Raw genomic sequence first — 21,636 nt, forward strand, 5'->3', positions numbered from 1 at the left:
AGGCGGGCGGCTGGGAGGGAATCCCTTGGCCCCCCGCTGGACTTCCCGAAGCTCTTTTGAAGTCCAGCGGGGGGGCAAGGGATTCCTTCCCAGCCGCCCACGTTTAAAAGCACTCCGGGGAAAGCAGCGAAGTGCGCTGCTTTGCCCGGAGTGCTTTTAAATGCGGGCGGCTGGGAGGGAATCCCTTGGCCCCCCGCTGGACTTCCCGAAGCTCTTTTGAAGTCCAGCGGGGGGCCAAGGGATTCCCTCCCAGCCGCCCGCATTTAAAAGCACTCGGGGAAAGCTGCGAAGTGCGCTGCTTTCCCCGAGCGCTTCTAAATGCGGGCGGCTGGGAAGGAATCCCTTGGCCCCCCGCTGGACTTCAAAAGAGCTTCGGGAAGTCCAGCGGGGGGCCAAGGGATTCCCTCCCAGCCGCCCGCCTTTAGAAGCGCTCAGGGGAACACCTGGCCCCGCCGCCCCACTTCGGAAAGCTGTTCCGAAGTGGGGCGGGGGGGCGGGAACACCTGGCCCCGCCGCCCCACTTCAGAAAGCTGTTCCGAAGTGGGGCGGGGGGCGGGGACACCTGGCCCCGCCGCCCCACTTCGGAAAGCTGTTCCGAAGTGGGGCGGGGGGGGCGGGGACACCTGGCCCCGCCGCCCCACTTCGGAAAGCTGTTCCGAAGTGGGGCGGGGGGCGGGGACACCTGGCCCCGCCGCCCCACTTCGGAAAGCTGTTCCGAAGTGGGGCGGGGGGGGCGGGGACACCTGGCCCCGCCGCCCCACTTCGGAAAGCTGTTCCGAAGTGGGGCGGGGGGCGGGAACACCTTCTGAAGGCGGGCAGGGGGCGAAAGTCTTTGTCCCCCCCTGCCTGCCTTCCCAGGGGCTTTTAAATCACCCCGGACAGCGGAGAAGTCCTCCGCTGTCCGGAGCGATTTTAAAATGCCGCCCGCCAGCATTTTAAGATAGCCCCGCACAGCGGAGAAGTCCTCCGCTGTCCCAGGGTTTTTTAAAATGCTGGGGGTGGGAAGAAAAGCCCTTGTCCCGTCCCCCCAGCCTTCAGAAGAGGTCCGGGGACAGACTGTCCCCGGACCTGGCCTGAAGGTGGTTTCCCTAGGAACGCATTAATTGATTTTCAATGCATTCCTATGGGAAACCGTGCATCGCAAGACGAAAAAACCGCAAGACGAAGAGAATTGCGGAACGAATTAATTTCGTCTTGCGAGGCACCACTGTATTAAAAGCTGGAGAGCATGTGCAATTGTGCCTTTCGTTAGAAACAAAATCAGTCCAAATACCTAAGAGTTAAATAGATAAAGTACTTTCTCCTAGAGAGACAAAAGAATGTGAGAAAGGGGGGGAAGGAAAGAGTGTCGTTCCTGTATCTTCCTGACCTTTCTTACTCTCTGTGTCTCTCTCTCTCTGTTAGAGAGACGGAGGAGAGCTGGCTCTTGCATTCCTGCAGGGAGAAAAAATAGGTGAGTTGCCAAGGAGTCTTTGAACAATGGGAAAATGGAGTCCACAGGAATGCTGGAAGTTGCTGACTGGAAGGGAGCCCACGGTAGAAAAAGTGAGGGGGGGGGAGTGTAACTCAAGGTCTTTCTCTCCCCCCACCCCCCAAAAAGCAAAAATTACTTAAGCGCAAGGCACCAGTGTCTTTTATCATTCCTCCTCCGCATTGCCAGCTAGCAAGAACCAACCACCTGTCCCTGTGGCTATATTTATATAAAACCATTGTTAAATTTTATAACCACCTGTCCCTGTTACTGTTTGGCGTTTGAAGATTAAACGTGATTGCCTTGTCCTGTATAATGCAAGCGATTGGTTAAAGGGGCAGCTAGGCAGACTGGTCCAGAAGCTGGCCAAGCTGTGTTTACAATCTGAATTGCAAGCAGCGGCAGGAGGGCAAGTCTTTTAAGGCGGCTGTGGGAAACCTGCGGCTGTCCAGAGTTTTTCCGGGGCTCCTTTCATCCCTAGCCAGCACAGGAGACGGTGTCAGGCGTGGCTGGTAGGCATTTGGAGTATAAGAATAGCCAGAGGGTCACTTTTTCCTTCCGTGTCCCATTAAGAAAATAAGAAGAGCTTCCTGGATGAGGCCTGAATCCTGTTCTCACATTGGGTGACCTGATGCATTTGTGGGGAAACTGGCAAGTAGGAGCCGAGAGCAAGCCTATGCTTCCGTCCTGTGGCTTCCAGCAACTGGAATTGGTGAGAAATGATAATGTTGCTTTTTCACAGAAGCCACAATGCTGCAACTACAGATAGCCCAGACTTGCTCACACTCATCATTAGAACAGCTTATGGTTAGGATTAGGGGCGTAGGAAGAGGGGGCGGTGGTGGTGGTCCGCCCCGGGTGTCATCCGGGGGGGTGACAAAATCCCCCCTGGGCAGATCACCGCTGCGCCAATCGGCCCCCCAGGCAGATCGCCCCACCCCTGGGTGCACGGCATGTGTGCCGCTCTGGGTGCCCGAACGGCTAGCTCCGCCGCTGGTTAGGATGCTTGTAAATAAGGCAGCTTGCGGCTGGAATATGGTTTATTCGTAGGCTTCAGCAGGTATAGAACTCGCTCACACCTGTAACTGGGACAACTAGTGGTCAGGATGTGGCTCTGTTGCTTGTGTCAATGGGTAAACGCATAGGAATCAGGTAAATATGGGGGGTGGGTGTCGAGATCAAGAGTACAGTGGTACCTCGGGTTAAGAACTTAATTCGTTCTGGAGGCCTGTTCTTAACCTGAAACTGTTCTTAACCTGAGGTACCACTTTAGCTAATGGGGCCTGCCGCTGCCACCGCACTGTGCCGTGCGATGTTTGTTCTCATCCTGAAGCAAAGTTCTTAACCCGAGGTACTATGTCTGGGTTAGCGGAGTCTGTAACCTGAGGTACCACTGTAATGGGAGCTTTAAACATGGGTGGGAATGTTAGTAGGGTAATTAGGCAGTCGGGATAGACTGTAAACCTTGTAGTACCTGTGAGATTTTGATCAGCTCCTGCCCATCTGGAGTTGATACAGGCTCGTCTTATCTTGAGCCCAAGCAGAGCGTAGTCACGCAGCAAAAGGATAAGGAGGTAATGTGCTACATGATGAAGTTTATTTACAGGCTATGCTGAGAGCATACAAACATACATCCTGCCTCTGTGAGGGCAGAGAAGCAACTCCCGTCTCCAACAAAGAAATCGAGAGAACACTGAAAAACAGGAAACCAGTGTACATCACATCCAGTCTCCCATCCCGTGGGAACCCAACAGTAACTCTGACTGTGGAATGCAAAACAATGTCTTGTGACATGCATTCGCTGCTCAGTGAGGAAGCAGAAACCAACAGTACCCAGCCAATGGGGAGACTCTTAGAATTCCTGCTCCATGATTGCAGTCAGGGGATTATTGTCTTTCACATGATGGTATATGTTTTGACTGTAACAAAATCCCCCCGGGCAGATCGCCGCCACGCCATTCGGCCCCCCAGCTGGATCGCCCCACCCCCAGGTGTCCAAGCGGCTAGCTCTGCCGCTGGTTAGGATGCTTGTAAATAAGGCAGCTTGCGGCTGGAATATGGTTTATTTGTAGGCTTCAGCAGGTACAGTATAGAACTCGCTCACACCTGTAACTGGGACAACTAGTGGTCAGGATGTGGCTCTGTCGCTTGCATCAATAGGTAAATGCATAGGAATCAGGTTAAATATGGGGGGTGGGCGTCGAGATCAATAGTAATGGGAGATTTAAACATGGGTGGGAATGTTGGTAGGGTCATTAGGCAGTCGTGATAGGCTGTAAAACTTGTAGTACCCAGCCAGTGGGGAGACAAGGGAGGGAACCTGCGCTTTGGGTATAGGGAATATAAGCTAATGATTTGCCAAAACCAGGTGTGCCTACTTTGGACCCCCGCCCTTGCAAGAACGTTTTGTAATCAATAAATCTTCGCTGCTTCACCAATTTTGTTCAGATATTAATTTGAGGGTCTCAAGACCCACTTCTAACAGTATTCAGAAGCATTTGCAGCCCTCAACGGTGGAGGCAGAAAAGAGGCTAGTAGGTATTAGTGCTGGGTGATAACTGGCTTTCAATATTGTGATATGTTGTTGTTTAGTCGTGTCCGATCAGCCTTCTTTATGGTCTCACTTCCATACATCACTACTGGGAAAACCATAGCTTTAACTATACGGACCTTTGTTGGCAAGGTGATGTCTCTGCTTTTTAAGATGCTGTCTAGGTTTGTCATTGCTTTCCTCCCAAGAAGCAGGCGTCTTTTAATTTCGTGGCTGCTGTCACCATCTGCAGTGACATGGAGATGAAGATCATGGAGCCCAAGAAAGTAAAATCTCTCACTGCCTCCATTTCTTCCCCTTCTCTTTGCCAGGAGGTGATGGAACCAGTGGCCATGATCTTCACTGGCTAAACATTGTGATATTGCAATGTCTGAAATAAGGATGGAGATATGTAGAGGCATTGGCTGGCTTCACGGTTTCCCCATGTTGTGATCTTTGCATAGCACACGAGCACACATATTGTGATTCACAATATATTGCCAGGTCAAAAATTATGAAACCAAAACCACAATATGGACTTCAAACTGGTTTTAGACAATATATCAATATACAGTCGTACCTTGGTTCTCGAATAGAATCCATTCCGGAAGTCTATTTGACTTCTGAAAATGTTCGAAAACCAAAGCATGGCTTCTGATTGGCTGCAAGTGCTTCCTGCACTCAATTGGAATATGCATAAGCAGTGTTGAACTTTCAGGTTCCAAAGAACATTTGCAAACCAAACTCATTTCCAGGTTTGCAGTGTTTGGGAGCCAAATCATTTGTGTTCCAAGGTACAACTGTATCACCTGGCCCTGGTAGACATTGATAGCACAGATAGTGCCATATTATCTCATTAGTAATGCCGTCTTCTGTCTTGCCACTCACAAGGTGACAGCACTGCGTATAAGATCATAGAGGCGACATCCCTGCCCTGCTCCTTTCCCCCACCCTGATGAAGGAGATTGTGAGCTTGTGTGCTTTCCCCAAAGGGTCCAGGGCAAAGTTTCCTTGAGGCCTACAACCTGTGGGAACGGGCAGACCTCAGGGATGAGTCTACAGGAACATACACGGAAAACCCACGCTGGAGAAGTGGATGGTCTCTTTGACCCTGCAGCGCTTAAAAACGAGGGCAAGCTCTCGAACTTTGGCCAAACGCAAGAGGAGCAAGGTAAGAGAAATCCCACAGTTGCCACTTAAATTTAGGGAACCGATGGTTTTCAAACCTTTGGCCCTTCAGGAAGTATTTATTGCATCTTCTTCTTTTCAGCCAGAAATCTAACAGCATTGAAACCCATTGCAAATAGCAATTATAATAGTGTGGAAAGAAAATATGCTGTTCAGAGTGGGTTCTTAACAGGACATGAACCAGGCATTATTTATTTATTGCATATCCCACCTTTCCCTCCAAGTTTAAGGTGGTTCTCCCTTTCTTCAGTTAATCCCCATGAGGTAGAGCTTAGGCTGAGAGAGTCTGAGCCAGGGTCACCCAGTGAGTTTCACGGCCAAGTAAGGATTTAAACCCTGGTCTCCAAGGTCCTAGTCTAACACTATAACCACTAACACCACACAGGCTCTTCAGACCTGCTGCTTCCCAGCCTTCTGATGGTCTCATGGTGGCAATTGGTAGCTCCATGGCTAGAGCTCACAGAGAAGGGTCTCTGATACAGGCTGGTTCATATTGGGAGGGGTTTATGGCTTTATAGTTCAAAACCAGCACTTTGAATTGAACCCAGAAACTATTGGAAAGCCAGTCGGGCCAGAATCTGTGCAATACGTTCAGTCCTTCAGGTCCCTGTCATTAATCTGGCTGCACTAGCTGTAGTTTCCAAACTGTCTTTATTTTTCAAATTATTTTTTTATTTTTTATTCATTTTCCAGAGTATTACAAATCAAATTTCTTTAATTTAATACAATTTCTTAAACTATCAGGTTTCCCGCTCCTTTGCAAACATATGTCAATCATTTCCTCCTGTATCCGCATCATCTTTTATTTAGTGTCCAATTGATCCTTCACTTCACATTGCTAGTTCATTCTTGCAGCTGATGACTCCCCCCCTTAAAAAACAGCACCTCTGTTACATCGTATAATTATAAAATCCATTTCACGTGTGTAGTCCTTCATACGCATTGTTGTTTCAGACCCAGTGTGCTGGGAGAGTTCATTTACTATCTTCCATTGTTCAGTCTTTGCAGTGCTTGTCTGGATATTACCAGGTCACATTCCATTCCTTCTGCTGATCACCAACTAACGTACTGGCTACGACCACAAATAACTCACAAACTGTCTTTAAAAGCAGCCCCACATAGAACACATTGGAGTAATCTAACCTAGACCAGTGGCTAGACTGTATACAAAGTGTGTTCACTTTGTAGTCTCTTTCTTCTCCCATCAGGTGAGGGGAGCACAACTGAGAGTATAGATCATCCACGGCAAGCCTCTGAACAAGGGGAACTCTGTGCAGCCGAGAAAATCCCTGAAGGGAATGTTTCCGAAACTCCAGAAGCTGTTGAAAGTCCCCAAGGACCGTGGAGGCAACAGGAAAACTGTTTGGAGAAGAGCAGAGGTAAATCTTGGCAAAATGGGATCGGAGACCACGAGGGAAGCTGTGAAGGTCAGGGTCAAGAGACACTGACTGAATTGGGGAACAGCTCAGGCAGAACCCAAGAAGAGAAGATATACCGGTGCTTATACTGTGGGAAATCCTTCAACGCACACTTCAAACTTGTTAGACATCACAGAATCCACACGGGAGAGAAACCATACAAGTGCTTGGATTGCGGCAAGAGTTTTGATCAGAAAGGAAACCTTATTGCTCACGCGAGGATCCACACAGGAGAAAAGCCGTATGTATGCTCCGATTGTGGGAAAAGCTTCAGCCACAAAGGCAGTCTTGTTTTGCATGTGAGAATCCACACTGGGGAGAAACCCTACAAATGCCCTGATTGCGGGAAATGCTTCAGCCGTTTAGGGTCCCTGAAAGAGCACAAGAAGACTCACACAGGAGAAAGACCATATGCCTGCTTAGACTGTGGGAGGAGCTTCAGAAAAATATCTGAGCTCACAACCCACCGCAGGTTCCATACAGGAGAGAAGCCGTACAAATGCTTGGGCTGTGAGAGATCCTTCAGCACAAGCTCCAATCTCATTGCCCATCAGAGGACCCACACAGGAGAGAAACCTTATAAATGCTCAGATTGCGGGAAAAGGTTCAGCCAGGCTGGGAACCTTAAAGAACACGAGAGAACCCACACTGGAGAGAAGCCATATAAATGCCCAAACTGTGGGAAAAGCTTCAGGCAAATATCTTACTTTATTAAGCACCATCAAACCCACCTTGCAGATGAAGGGATGCGTGTGGAAGAGAAACCATATAAATGCTCTGATTGTGGGAAAGGTTTTGGTGAGAAAGCGAGCCTCAGCAGACACCAGAGAATCCACACTGGAGAGAAGCCCTTTGAATGCTCGGACTGTGGGAAAAGCTTCTGCCTGAAATCGAATCTTGTTGTCCACTTGAGAATCCACACCGGTGAGAAGCCATATAAATGCTCTGAGTGTGGGAAGAGCTTCAACCAGACGTCAAGTCTTCATAATCACGAGAGAACCCACAAAGGGGAGGAACCATATAAATGTTTAGAGTGTGGGAAAAGCTTCAACAGACCTTCGCAACTTAAGGGACATGAGAGAATCCACACTGGAGAGAAACCATACCGGTGTTCACTGTGTGGGAAAGGCTTTATTTACAACCACCACCTTGTGAGACACCAGAGAAATCACTCAGGAGAGAAACCGTATACGGTAAATGCCCAGGTTGTGGGAAAGAATTCAGCCTCAGATCGACCCTTATTAAACATCAAAGAATCCACATGGAAGGGACACAATTAAAAAATACGTAAGGTGGGCTTTGAGCCTACTAAACAGTTGAGAATCCATTAAGGTGTCAGAAATCCCATTCACAGCAGGCCTTGAAAGTGGGCCTGAGGGGGATCAGGTTGGGAATGTTCAACCTGTATGGCAACATCGCACTCTGGTCAAAGGACTGGACCAGAAAGGCATTTACAGTGGTGCCCCGCAAGACGAACGCCTCGGAAGACGAAAAACTCGCTAGACGAAGGAGTTTTTTGTTTTCTTAGCCGCTTCGCAAGACGCATTTCCCTATGGGCTTGCTTTGCAAAACGAAGCTTGCCCCGCAAGCTCCGGGGATAGCGGGGAAGCGCAGCGCGTCTTCCCCGCTGTTCCCGGACCTCTTTTGAAGCAAGGGGCGGCAACGGGGAGAAGCGATCTTCTCCCCACTGCCCCTTCCCTTGCTTTAAAACAGGTCCAGGGGCAGAGATTGCGGTCCCCAGAGATTGCGGGGCAGGCAACGGGGAGAAGCAATCTTCTCCCCGCCGCCCCTTGCTTTAAACAGGTCCGGGGACAGAGGGGAAGGCGTGCGGCGCTTCCCCTCTGTCCCCGGACGGTCTCCATAGGAACGCATTGATTGATTTTCAATGCATTCCTATGGGAAACCATGCTTCGCAAGACGAAAAACTCGCAAGAAGAAAAAACTTGCGGAACGAATTAATTTCATCTTGCGAGGCACCACTGTACTCGGATGACACTTCTTATGCTCTTAATAAATTGGTCAGATAGGCAAAGGTAGGCTGGGGCAAGCCTTTAATTCTGTGGTGCATGAAGATATTTTAATTATTTTAAGGTTTTTTGTTTGGCTCTTTGAACAGTATTCATCCTTTGGGATGTACTTGGATCCTTTATTTTTAAAAAAAAGGGTTATCCATATTGTGTATTAAGTAAACTCGAAAAGTATTCTAATGTATTGATGGAAATCGCTGTGGCCTGGACCTAGGCTAATGTGTAAAGTCAGTGAAATGAACTTTGAGGATAGGAAATTGCCTTTTACTGAGGCCTTTTCATTCTTCTTTATTTATTCATCTTCTTACATTTATAGACTGCTTTTCCCCCATAGCAAGGTGGCAGTTTAGGACACGGTGGGTGGGGGGAGTCCAATAAGTGGGGAATATGGTAAAGGTTTATAAACTTGTGCATGATGTGAAGAAAGTAGATGGAGAGAAATTATTCTCCCTTTGTTGTGATACTACTGTGTGTTTTTCATTTGCCACTGAAATGAAAGTGCAGCAACTTTCCTTCATGTATCCCTTGCTACTCTTTTCCTGCTTTCCTGATCCCCTTTCTTCTCTTCTGTCCTACATTCTCAGTGTTTAGTTTGTAAGCTCCTCAGGGCACAGATCTTTCCTCCTCCCCCCTGCCCTGCCCATGACACATATGCATATACCCTGCTTACATTGCTCTGTAATTTGCTTTGCATAGAAGGGGCACAGCTCAGTGGCAGAGCATCTCTTTTGCACACAGAAGGTTCCAGGTTCAGTCCCTGTGTCAGACGTGAGCCAGCAGTAAATCACACTGTGCAAGTTGGAGTTAACTCTTTATTGGCAAAAACACGATCTGCACAGGAGTGTCAGGCCCAATGGGCACATTAATTCATCTCTGGTTGGTCTAGCCTCCATGAAGTACTTGCTGAGATTGAAGGTCCCCACCTCCCCACAGCTGCTGTCAGGATGCTGTCAGCGGCTCCTGGCCTGTTGCCCAGGAAAGTATAAAGACAAGGGAAAGTTTCTCAACATCCTTTTTTATTTCAATCCTTACAGAGAGAGGCTATAGAACCCAGCCTCTGTGATAATGGCGTTGTCCTGAGCAAATCTGCCCCCCAGTCTCTCCCATGTTCTCATTTGTCATTCTCATTGTCTCCTCTACAGGTGCCACTAAGTACCCTCTGCCTTTGAGTTCTTTGCTCTCCTACTTTTAAGGCTCGCCGGGTTCTGGGAGATGGCGGGTCTGGAATGCTTTCTAATGACATGTTGGCTGGGTGTTGTTCCAGCTATCCCATGATTTCCCCGCTTTCCCCCTCATCTGCCTCTGAGCTGCTACCTCCCTCAAACCCCCCGTTGTAAATCTGTACTGTCTTCCTCTTCCTCCTCCCTGGAAGGGTCAGGATGGGGACGCGGTCTCCACCACTCCTCCTCTGCCCAGTCCCCGACAGCTGCCTAAGTTCCCTCCTCTCTAGGGTTTTTATCCAAGCAATTGGAGACGGAGTCTGCATGTTACCAACCTTTTCATGCCTCTTCTGGTTCTGGGAGACAAGGGGGTCAGGGCAGGAGACCCCCTGGGGGGGTGTGAGGCTGTTAAGATATTCCGTTCCACCTTAAGAGGAACAGGCTGTTGTGTATCACATGTCTGTTTACACTCCAGCACAGCACAGCTTGCTGGGACTTCTGTTATGTGTATAGCTTTTGCTTATGCTGTTTGCTTGGACACGAAGGGGAGCAGACATGTTTTTCCTTTGTCCTGATGCTGAATAAAATGCCTGTAAATATGCTTTACACAGCCTCTAATCTGCCCTTCTGTTGCGAAGAGTTCTTATCTGCTGGCTTGCGTGCTCAGCTTCTGAGGGTTTCTGAAGCTTGAGTCGCAGTTACATGCTGTTCCAAGGACCGGAGTTTGCCCAGCTGCCGGCCGGTGGGCTGGAGCCAGCTGGGGGCCTGCCAATTGCCCCCGTTCCCTTGGACGCTGTTAAGTTGTGGGTGAACATATCAGACGACACAGCGATTCTTCCAAAGCAGCTCTTTATTTGTAAGCTGGAACAGAACTGAACTGAAGGGCTCAGTCAGCCTGCTTATATAGAGCTCCAGTACCACGTTACTGTAACAACTTTCTAAAACTATCCAATCACTGAACGTCACTTTTGATCCTTCATTTGCATAACTATTTACAGTATCCCCCTGCTGGTCCAGGGTGAGAACTTCAGTACATAACAGACACATCCTAACAGAGGCACCCCTGACTCTTCCCCAGCCTGACTCATCTCTGCCTCTTGGTCTCCCTCCTCTCTTGCTTCAACTTCTGCTTCTGATTCTGGACTTCTCTCTGCCACAAACTCCACCAGCTCACTAAGCCCTGTTACCCCTTTGGCTCCCAACACCTACCCAGTCTTCTCTCTCTGACCACGCATTGTTGTCCCATTACTACTCCCTCTGAGCTTTTTTTCCTTGGAGGGTCCCCAGCTGGTTCTTCCCACCATTCCTCTGTATCCAAATGGTTCATGACACCCTGGCATCTCTAGGTAGGGTTGGGAATATGTCTGAATCAGTCAGTGTTGACAATACTGAGCTAAATGGATGCCTGGTCTGACTCAGTACAAGGCAGCTTCCTTTTTTCCATTGGTAGTGATATATGAATTATAATAAATTGGTAGTGATATATGAATTATAATAAATTCATGTGAATATTTAATGGGTGATTCATGAGTTCTTTTGATTCTTTGCCTTATTGCTGCCATGGTATTATCCCTATTTCACCAGCAGTGCCATAACTATGCAGATTAGAGGATGGAGCCTTGCTGCAGAAAATTATTTGTGTTCCAGCCCTGAAACAATGAACAGGTTAAATGTTTTAGCCCACCCCCAACTGCTGTTTGCTCTCATCCTAAATGCAGCCGCTCTCTGCACCTCCCACAGGATGCAAAGGATGTTAAATTGTTTGGCCAAAATGGCCCAGTCAATTTTACAAACAGTCAATTTCCCCAGACGCTCCAGCCAGTTTTAGAAAGCACATACAGTACTGATAAATGTTTGTCCAACTGCAGCTAGTAGCTGTAGCGCAAGAGTGAGGTCAGAGCAGGAAATGTGACTCTATAGATGATACGGACCGGGAAAGGGGGGGGGGTACCTCCTTCCCCCTTCTCCTTTGAACAACCGAGGCGATGACCTCGAGGGTGCCCACAATACACCCACCCTCAGCCCCCTCACCGTTACACAAGCACCACACGTCTCCCGTCACCCCCCTTTTCCTTCTTTCTTTCTGGAGCGAAATAAGCTCAAATATATGAACATGTCCTCCTATTTCTTCCTATGGCTATTCGCGCTCCATTCTTAGAACGGGTAGACCTGGCGTTCCAGCTTCTCCGCTAATTCCTATGGCTGCGCCTTAGCCAATCACAGCCATGCATTTATCCTGCACGAGCTAGCTCACGGAGCCCTTGCACGCCTCGTTGAGCCTACTGACAAGCTGCTGACGGCCCCCCACGGCGAGAACAATGGATCCGAAACCAAGGGCCTCATAAAGCTGTCAAAATGTATCCATTCTTGCTACAATGTATCCATTTTGTTTCCACTTTCAATCACCGATACGGAATAGGTCAGACAGCATAGGAAACCTTAGGAAACCTTTAGAAATTGATATAAAATCAACCGTAACTCCGATTTCTTTCCTTTTGGTGTCATTCAACTCGGCTCCCTATGGACTCCATGATGCTGCCCCTACCTCCATGATCCCCTGAGCGACAGGTCACGTACTCAGGAAGACCTTAATCCTGTCAGATCGTTCTGCCATACCCTTCCTCCGGGCGATGCCAGGTGGCAGACGATGCATATCTCCGCCATTGTCTTCCCATCACCTGTACTCAGGAAACGCTTATCTGTGTTTATCTGTGCATATCTCTTACTCTGCATATTTCCCCCTCCCTTCCTGAAATGTTAATCCATGTAATCCCACCTTCCTGTAATGTATTCATGATGTAACCTGGAAAACCCAGCCTTCTTTTAATGTATTCATGACGTTTTGTTGCACTGTATTCTGGGACTTGGAGGGAACTTTTAAAAGTTTATGTCGCCCCATGCTCGGGGTTCAATTCCACTTTGAACCTGTTGCGCAATAAACTCGGATCTTCGCATTTTGCTCCTGCGTCCGGCTGAGCTTCCTTTTCTTCCGCTAGAATCCACGGACTTGGTCCGATTGGCTGGGTGGCAGGGTAAATACGCACCCAGATTTTCCGTAACAGCTTGGCGCCCAACGTGGGGCTGAGCGGTTCTCCCGGGTTGCTGACCGGGGGCCCCGAATTCTTCAGCCGGCTGCGGGCCAATTTGCCCGAGAAGACCCTTTTGGACCTCCGACCATCTCCCGGGCGGTAATCAACAGCCCCAGGAGTTCAGCCGGGGAGCAAAAGGGATCCAGCCGGCTTATTCATCGATCCCGGGATCGGATCGACGTAGAAGACGCGTGAGTATAGGAAAATCCAGTGCACTGGTGGGAAGGGGTGGAAGTCTCCTGGCAACCGAATTCTCTGCCCTCCTCTCTATCGTGCCTTCTTGTCTTTCTCTTGGTCCAGTCGGTGAGAGAGATCGTGGACCGCTGCTCGACCCGAAAGGGGGGTTCTGAGCTCTATCTCTTTATCTAAACTCTCTAGCCAGCCGCACCAATTGGGAGCCCGAAGGGTAAGACGGAGAGATCCGACTTGAAAGATAGCCGACTCTCCGCAAACGGGTATCCCAGTTGAAAGCAAGGGGTTGGAGCTCTCTTTCCGATCTTCCCGAGCGTCCTTTCTAGGGGGCAGGAAGTGGTCTTGCTTTCTATCCCAATCCCAGCCGCACCGGTCGGGCTACGTGCCACGTGTATCGTAAGCCCGCTTCCGAAAGCAAGGGGGATTTTCGACCCGAAATTCTGTCCAGGGATCACCCGATCTGGCACCGCACGGCGCGGGCGTTCAGTAGGGCCCCTTTTCCTGAGAAGTTTGACGATAGGTAGGAGGTTGCCAGGAGGGAATAGCCCATGAGGAATTGGGCGGGATCGGCAGAGTGGAAAAAGGGACCCCAGGTAAATGGTTAAGGAAAAGGGAAGAAAGGAATACCGGATAGCTAGAGCTCTTTAAAACCTCCCTAGGAAGTTGCCAAGCGACTAAAGACCTTTCCCTTTCTTTGTTTCAAGTCCTTTGTCGGACAGCCCTAGACCCACAAATCCTTATCGGCCCTCTCCTCTCTCCTCTTTCCTATCTAGACACGCGTGAAATATACTATGGGTACCCAGGCTTCCAAACATGAGCGGACTCACTCTGGGAGGAAGGCTTCCCGGAAGCCATCCCGTTCCCAGAGAGATCCCGACTCTCCTCTCCAATTCGTCATTGCGTGTTGGAAGTCGATTCCTGGCCACAAATTGTTATCTAAAGAAAAATTAGAAGACCTCTGCTCCGAAACATGGCCCGCCAGTACCGCCTCCGCCAAACCCGAATTGCGGTGGCCACCGGGGGGTTCATTTAATGAAGAACGCTTGAACCACCTAAGGAAAGCCCTGATAGAAGAAAAACCCCGCCAGTTAGAATATCTGGCCACCTTTGAGACAGTAAGGAGAATGCTCCAAGCCCCAAAGGGAACGACCTCCTACCAACTGCCTATATTAAATCCCGGGCGACAGCCAATGCCCCCCCCTTACGAGGATGACGATATACGACAGACCCTGGTCCCCTTCTACTATCAAGGACCACCACCGCGAGCCCCAACATCCAGTGACAGCAGCTCTAGTAGTGGGGAGGAAACGGGGGAGGATGAGACACAAGACACTGACAATAGGAGGGTCACACGACTACAAGCGAGAAAGGACAAAGGGGGCGTCAAACAAGTTAAAAACCCCGGACAAGCTAGGACTAAAACCCCCTCTTCTACTCCCCACAACACCATTGAGAACTCTACCCAAGTCGTGAATAAGCCTACTCCCACGGAACCTCATGGCTCTGCAACGGGGACCCTGGGCTGTGATAAAGAGACTCCGGGGACTTCTGACCAAGTAAGCTCCACCGTGACTTCTACTGCTGTCCAGATGCCCTTAAGGGCCCTGCCCATCCCTCCTCTCCAACCTGATGGGCCCCCACGGATGGTTTACACGCATCAACCCTTCTATACCTCAGACCTGGTAACCTGGTCAAATCAGATGCCCTCACTGAGGGACGACCCGGACAAATGCCACCGCCAGGTCAGCGCTATCTTCTCCACACACAATCCCACCTGGCCAGATGTCCACGTCCTTCTGAATGCCCTCTTCAACGAGGCGGAGAAAGCGGACATCCTAACTAAAGCCGGGGAAGCCATAGAACTACCCGACTACCAAAGGGGACGGCCTCAGGGATTGCAAGCGCTCACAGCACAATGTCTTAGAGTGGAACCGGAATGGGACTATAACACCACCGAGGGTATTTGGTGCTTAAACCTATTTAAAAAGGCCATTTTAGACGGTGTAAAGGCCGCCGGACGACGCACCGTTAATTGGACCAAAGTCCAGTCGGTCATGCAGGGACCAAACGAACACCCGTCCGATTACTACACTAGATTGGTCTCTGCCATTAAAACATGGGGGGGGATAGACCCCGAAAACCCACAGCATGAAGTAATCGTTAAAGGGTTCTTCAAAGATCAGGCATGCCCAGATATCAGAAAAGCTCTGAATCTCCAAATTGGATACGATGGAAAGAGCGTAAGTGAAATCTTGTCCATCGCAAAATCTGTCTACAACTCTCGGGATGAAAGAAAGAAGAAGGAAACAAAACCCGAAGTTGAACAAATACTAGCCTTAAGCATGGACACTGCCTATGGTCCTAATCGAGGCAGGGGACTCCCCCGAGGAAAAGGGATCCGTGGAGGAGGACCCCCAAATCCCTATAGGCAATGGGGACCGGGGACGGGAGGATGCTACTACTGCCAAGAAGAGGGACACATAAAAAGATTCTGCCCCTACCTAAATGCGACACCCTACGGGGGACCAGAGGCAAAGCCTTTCCCTGGTCGGAATCCCCACCCCCCTTTCTCCCCGCAAGCCAACGTAACTCCAGGCTACAGCAACCACAACCCAGCGGCTTATACCCCGCAGACGGCCTCAAACCCGATACCTCAAACCCGACCACAACCGGGACCCCGGACCCAAATGCCGGCCATAGACCAGCCCGCCCACCCTTGGGCGAATGCTACTGCTCCCCCCTTGCACCCTCCAAACCAACCACCTCCCGATGATCAGGACACCTATTGACAATTAGAAGGGGATCCCAGTCAGACCCAAACCATCTGCCCTGTCCTTACATTGTCACCTGAGGACCCGGTCTGTACTATCGAAATAGACGGCCACCCCTATCAATGCCTACTGGACACAGGGGCTACCTATTCCACCCTAACCGACAGTCATCTGGAACCAGGGACAGTGACCAAGAAAGTGATGGGACTGGATGGGATACCCCGCACTTGCCCACTCTCGCGACCGGCCAAGGTCACCCTCGGACCATTACTAGCGGAACACACTTTCCTTTTAACAAGCAGCCCTGTCAATCTCCTCGGCAGAGACCTACTCTGCAAACTTAACGCCACTATAAAATGCTCCCCGGATGGCATTTACCTACATATGCCAGGGAACTCTATCCCCATGTTCCAAGGTATCGTTCAGGAATCTAAAGCGGATCGACAGTTTCCCGAGCTCCCTCTAGACCTGGAAAAGGAATTGCCCCCCTCCCTATGGGGCACTGAATCAACCTCAGTCGGGCTCTTACTCTCCGCTACTCCGGTCAAGATCACTTACCGAAGTGACCTACCCTTCCCGTGCACCAAGCAATACCCTCTGCCCAAAGAAGCCATAGACGGTCTAACACCCATGATTGAGGACTTCCTCGAAAAGGGGATCCTAGTCTCATGCGCTTCACCCTGTAATACCCCAGTTCTCCCGGTCAAGAAGCCCGCTAAGGAGGGGACACCTGTACGGTACCGTTTTGTGCAGGACTTGAGATTAGTGAACCAATTCGTGATACCCCGACACCCGGTAGTTGGCAACCCGAACTCCCTCCTAAACGCCATTCCAGCAGGGACGACCTGGTACTCCGCTGCGGATCTGTGCTCTGCCTTCTTCAGTATACCCCTGGATCCGGCTAGTCAGTTCCTTTTTGCATTTACCTGGGGGCCTGGCCAACTAACGTGGACCAGACTGCCCCAAGGCTACGTAGAGTCACCCGCAATTTTTTCGGCCGTATTGCACCAGGACTTAGAGGACATCCACCTACCAGCTAGCTCCACCTTACTTCTTTACGTGGATGATATTTTATTATGTTCTACCAGCGAGGAAGCGTGTAAGATAGATACCAAACACCTCCTATCAGAACTAGCAAGGAAAGGACATAAGGTATCTCCAAAGAAACTCCAGTATTGTAAACAAGAAGTTAAGTATCTGGGACACATCCTGGGAGTAGGGACCAGAAGTCTGGCCACTGACAGGATTGAGGCAGTCACTAAAATCCCTCTCCCAAAAACAAAGCGACAGCTGCGCGGCTTCCTTGGCATGGCCGGCTTCTGCCGGGCATGGATCGCTGGTTACAGTGAAATAACGAAGCCCTTAACTATCATGACGCGTCAGGACCACCCAGACACATTGGTCTGGGAAGAAAAAGCTTACAGCTCTTTTCAACGACTAAAACGGGAACTCAGATCCGCTCCTGCCCTGGGGCTACCCGACTACCGAATCCCTTTCAACCTGTTCATCCACGAGCAAATGGGGGTAGCCTCCGGTGTCCTAACCCAACCCTTCCGCGATCAAGAGAGGCCAGTAGCATATTATAGTCTACAACTTGACAACACTGCTAAAGGGGCTGTCAGTTGCCTCAGAGCCATCGCAGCCGCTGCCGTCCTCCTCGAGAAAGCCCAAGAGACGGTCCTGGGCCACGAAATCACCCTTCACGTTCCCCACTCAGTCTCAACCCTCCTAACCTTAAAAGGATGTCACCATTTCTCGAACTCCCGCCTCAACCGGTATGAAGCCCTCCTACTAACCCCAACCAATGTCACCATTAAACGTGTTAACTCGCTAAACCCCGCTACCCTACTACCCCTTCCCGACGATGGCACCCCGCATCATGACTGCACCACTATAGTCCGGCAAGCCGAAAAGCCCCGCGAAGACTTAGATCATCTTCCCCTGGAGAACCCGGACTTAATACATAGACTACAGTGTAGCAGAAAGTAAACCCTGGTTAGATTAATGCCTAATGAAGCCCGCCAGATCTTCCAAATACTAACACAATAAAAAGTTGCTTGTATGCTCATATATTCACATGGGCACATGGAGTCCCTTGTTGACTGCAACATCCGAGGGCAACCATGTGAATGAGATACTGCAAATCAAATATTAGGTATTCTACCAGTGTATATAGATTCTCCCTGCAGAAAGCTCTCTCATGCACCCGAGCCCAGCATTGAGCAACATCCTTCTCCCTTTGCATCAGCTGATAAGAGGGGAAAGCCATCCTGCATAGTGCTGGGTTTCTGCTCTGCACAATGCTTCAAAGGCTCCACCAGCTGGTCCTCAGGTGCTTTGAGCGCTGCACCAGGCAGGTTTGGGTCAAGACCCACCCTTACCTGTATGACATCAGCTGTAGGGTAGGTGGACAGTGGCTTGCCCCAGACAGCCTCAGAGGTCCTTCCAATATTGACCAACAACTAGCTGCAAGAAGATAACAAATTAGAGGTTTGAAATGACAACCCGTTGTTTCCAAAAAGGTTTTGCAGGGCTAATTCTGGAGGTTTCAGTAATTGCTGTCCAGTCATTTTAGTAATTCCTGCAAAGACCAGAGTCCAAAACTGGGACACTTTTCCACTATCCACCACATAAATTGGAATGAACCTGATTCCTTACATCTCTAACATAGTCTCAAATATCTTCATTTGAAACAATCTTATAGGGGTCTTATATAATATCATTGCTATTTTTAATGCTTGTTCTCTCATAGTAGATGATACTGATTTAAATTGCAACTTTAACCATGTAGGATTCCAGCAATTTTTCTTCAATCAAAATATTCCGATCTAACTTCCACATTCATTTCAGGCCCTCTGCAGAGCCCATGTCAACACAAGGAAGTAAAATATAAATACAAGACACCAAGCCCCCTACTTGCCCTCAGAGATAAGAAACAACAGCTCAAGTGGTGTGAGATCTTGCAGAGCTTGCTGCTTAATATGCTCCTGTCTAATAAAGAAACCTGCTTGATACCAACTCAACCAGGCTATGTCTGAGTCCTGTAGTCCCTTTCAAATGTCTTGGTAGCGGTTGAGAGTCTGGATAAAAATCCTTCAAATGAAAGAAACCACCCAACATTCGGTCTTCACAATTGTGAGGGCACCTCAGTAGTCATTTTTTTATTATTAAAAATATTTATAGCTCACCCTTTGTGTGAACTGATTCCAGGGCGAAGGGGCACACCATAAACACAGAAAAAGGTAGAATGGACACTAATGCTAGTTGTATTTAGAAATGCATTTATTTATTAAATATAATAAATATAATATTTACTAAATATAATAAAAATACGGCAGTTATCAGGAAACGCAGCTTGAAACAAACAAGTCTTTATTGTCCATCTGGCTTGTAAATAAACACGGAATGGTGGGAAATCTGAAGGAGGATTTTCTTCTAGTTCTGCTGGGAAGAGGGGTTTTTTGGCTGTCCATCTGCCATGGATGCTTCAGTTGAGATTCCTGCATTGCAGGGGGTTGGACTAGATGGCCTCGGGATCCCTCCCGACTGTACAATTCTATGACTCTTATGTTTTTATTTACTTTTTAAATTAATAATGCACGCATCTGTGACCCAGCTTAGAAGCCATACAAAAATTAAAGGGCAGCTACAGTCACAGATTAATAAACAGACGAGCAAACGAGAAACCCCAGCTTTAAAATTCAGCTCAGCTCAGGCAGCCAAGGAGCCGCGCGCAGAACTGAACTGAGCCCGCCTCCTACGAGTTAAATCGACCGAGCACCTGTTCCTAGAGCGGCCTGGTCTCTTTCTCGTCCTCCTCTGCTGTTTAAAGGGGAAGCTCCTTTTGTCTGCGCCCGACCCTTTCCCACCCCGTGGCTGCGGGAGAGGTAAGTCCGAGGAGCCCAAAGGTGCCTGCGGATCTCCCGTAGCAGAGCAGCGTCCCCTTTATGTACACGGCTGGATAATGCCGCTTGCACACGCGACTGGGCACGTGTGCAGGGGTTGGGAGTGTCAGGCAGAGCAAGTCCCTGCGCATTTTACCGAAGAGTAATCCCACTTGAACCCAGCGGGCTTCATTTCAAAGCAGGTATGCCTGTGGTTTTCGGTGGGAGGGAACAACCCCCTGTGCATTTTACTGAGAAGTAAGCCCACTTAATTAAGTAGGGTGCATTTCCATGTGAAGGTGTATAATCTTGCAGTCTCGCGTATTTATTCAGGATCAGTCCCACAACTCGGTGGGGGCTTGACTTCCAAGTAAACACAGATAGAACCATAGAATTAGTAGAGTTGGAAGGGACCTTTGAGGATCATCTAGTCCAGCCCCCTGCAGTGCAGGAATATACAGCTGTCCCTTGTGGGGATCGAGCCTGCAACCTCCGTGTCATCAGCACCACGCTGTAACCAACTGAGCTCTCTGGTGAATGAGATCAGTACAGTGGTGCCTCGCAAGACGAAATTAATTCGTTCCGCGAGTTTTGTCGCCTTGTGATTTTTTTCGTCTTGCAAAGCACGGTGTCCGGAATTTTTGGAAAAGCTTCAAAAAACACCAAAGTCTTTAAAAACCTTTAAAAAGGCTACCACATCGCGTTCTATGAGTTGCTCCTCGAAGTCAAGTCGCAACTGTATTAACGGTGTTAAGAAAAAGGAAACAAACTTGCAAGACGTTTCCGTCTTGCGAAGCAAGCCCATAGGGAAAATCGTCTTGCGAAGCAGCTCAAAAAACAAAAAACCCTTTCGTCTAGCGAGTTTTTTTGTCTTGCGAGGCATTCGTCTTGTGAGGTACCACTGTACAGTTTATTGGCACACTTTATTACAATTGGGAAAGATTGAGGGCACAAGGAGAAGGGGACGGCAGAGGACAAGATGGTTGGACAGTGTTCTCAAAGCTGCGAACATGAGTTTGACCAAACTGCGGGAGGCAGTGGAAGACAGGAGTGCCTGGCGTGCTCTGGTCCAGGGGGTCACGAAGAGTCGGACATGACTAAACGACTAAACAACAACAACAATTATAATCAGGGTGACCAAATGCTAAGGAGAACAGGCTTCTGGCTTCTTTAATAGTTGTACAGAAGGAATTTCAGCATGTGAAGTGTCTTGGGCTTTTTTCGGGGGGGGGTGCAGTGGGGTAGGAAGTCAGAGAAGGGAGGCTCCCCCTATTGAACAATTGTGGGTTTGAACTATTTAAGATCATTTGTTGTTGTTTTTTTGCACAGCACTGAAAAACAGCATCAAAACATTGCAATCCAGAATATTTATATATGGGTGATAGGTAATGTTAGTTAGAGTTGAAAACAATTGATTTATTTAGGGCGTTGATTTTAATGGCTTGACATTATATATCGCTGATAATGAGGAGGATTAAATGTGAACAATTTCTCTTCCCAGTATGTTTTGACATAGGCCTGGCTATGACTGCCATTATGTACAGACTAACTTGGGAGTATGTGCCACAATCCTATGCATGTCTCTTCAGATGTGAATCCCATTGAACAAGAGGATATTAGAGAGAGCTAAATAAGTGGTTTACAGAATTTTTTTATTTCACACACAAACCAGACAAATGTGCAGTAATCTCCCCATATCTGGCAGCTTTTAAAACTTGGAACTTATAAAATCCAGCTTCAGGGCTCCCATAACTAGCTCCCTTGGCACAGCTGAGAGAGAAGAGCAAAATAGGAGTCTAATTACTAACCTTATAATCAGGATTGTGCATCGTAGTAACCAAAGAGCTATAATGATAGGATTTCCTTTCTTTTTTATTATGATTGTGAATCTTGTGCTTACTTTATA

General features: G+C 48.9%; 1 protein-coding gene across 5 annotated transcripts in view; it reads left to right on the forward strand.

Annotated features, from left to right (window-relative positions):
- The window catches only part of LOC310701154 (uncharacterized protein), a 53,364-nt gene that overhangs the window by 27,817 nt on the left and 3,911 nt on the right, over positions 1-21,636 (forward strand). The window contains exons 1-2 of one of the 5 annotated variants that reach the window (XM_083491524.1): positions 1,224-1,453; positions 4,893-5,172. In XM_083491524.1, the coding sequence (XP_083347650.1) occupies positions 5,052-5,172 (121 nt within the window). In that variant the 5' untranslated portion in view covers positions 1,224-1,453; positions 4,893-5,051. Of the gene's footprint in view, positions 1-1,223; positions 1,454-4,892; positions 5,173-19,664; positions 19,934-21,636 lie in introns of those variants that run through there. The other 4 variants (XM_083491526.1, XM_083491525.1, XM_083491527.1 and 1 more) reach the window with 4 other exon arrangements.

The sequence above is a fragment of the Podarcis liolepis genome, assembly GCF_965112155.1.
Source record: "Podarcis liolepis genome assembly, chromosome: 2".
Classification (NCBI taxonomy): Eukaryota; Metazoa; Chordata; class Lepidosauria; order Squamata; family Lacertidae; genus Podarcis; species Podarcis liolepis.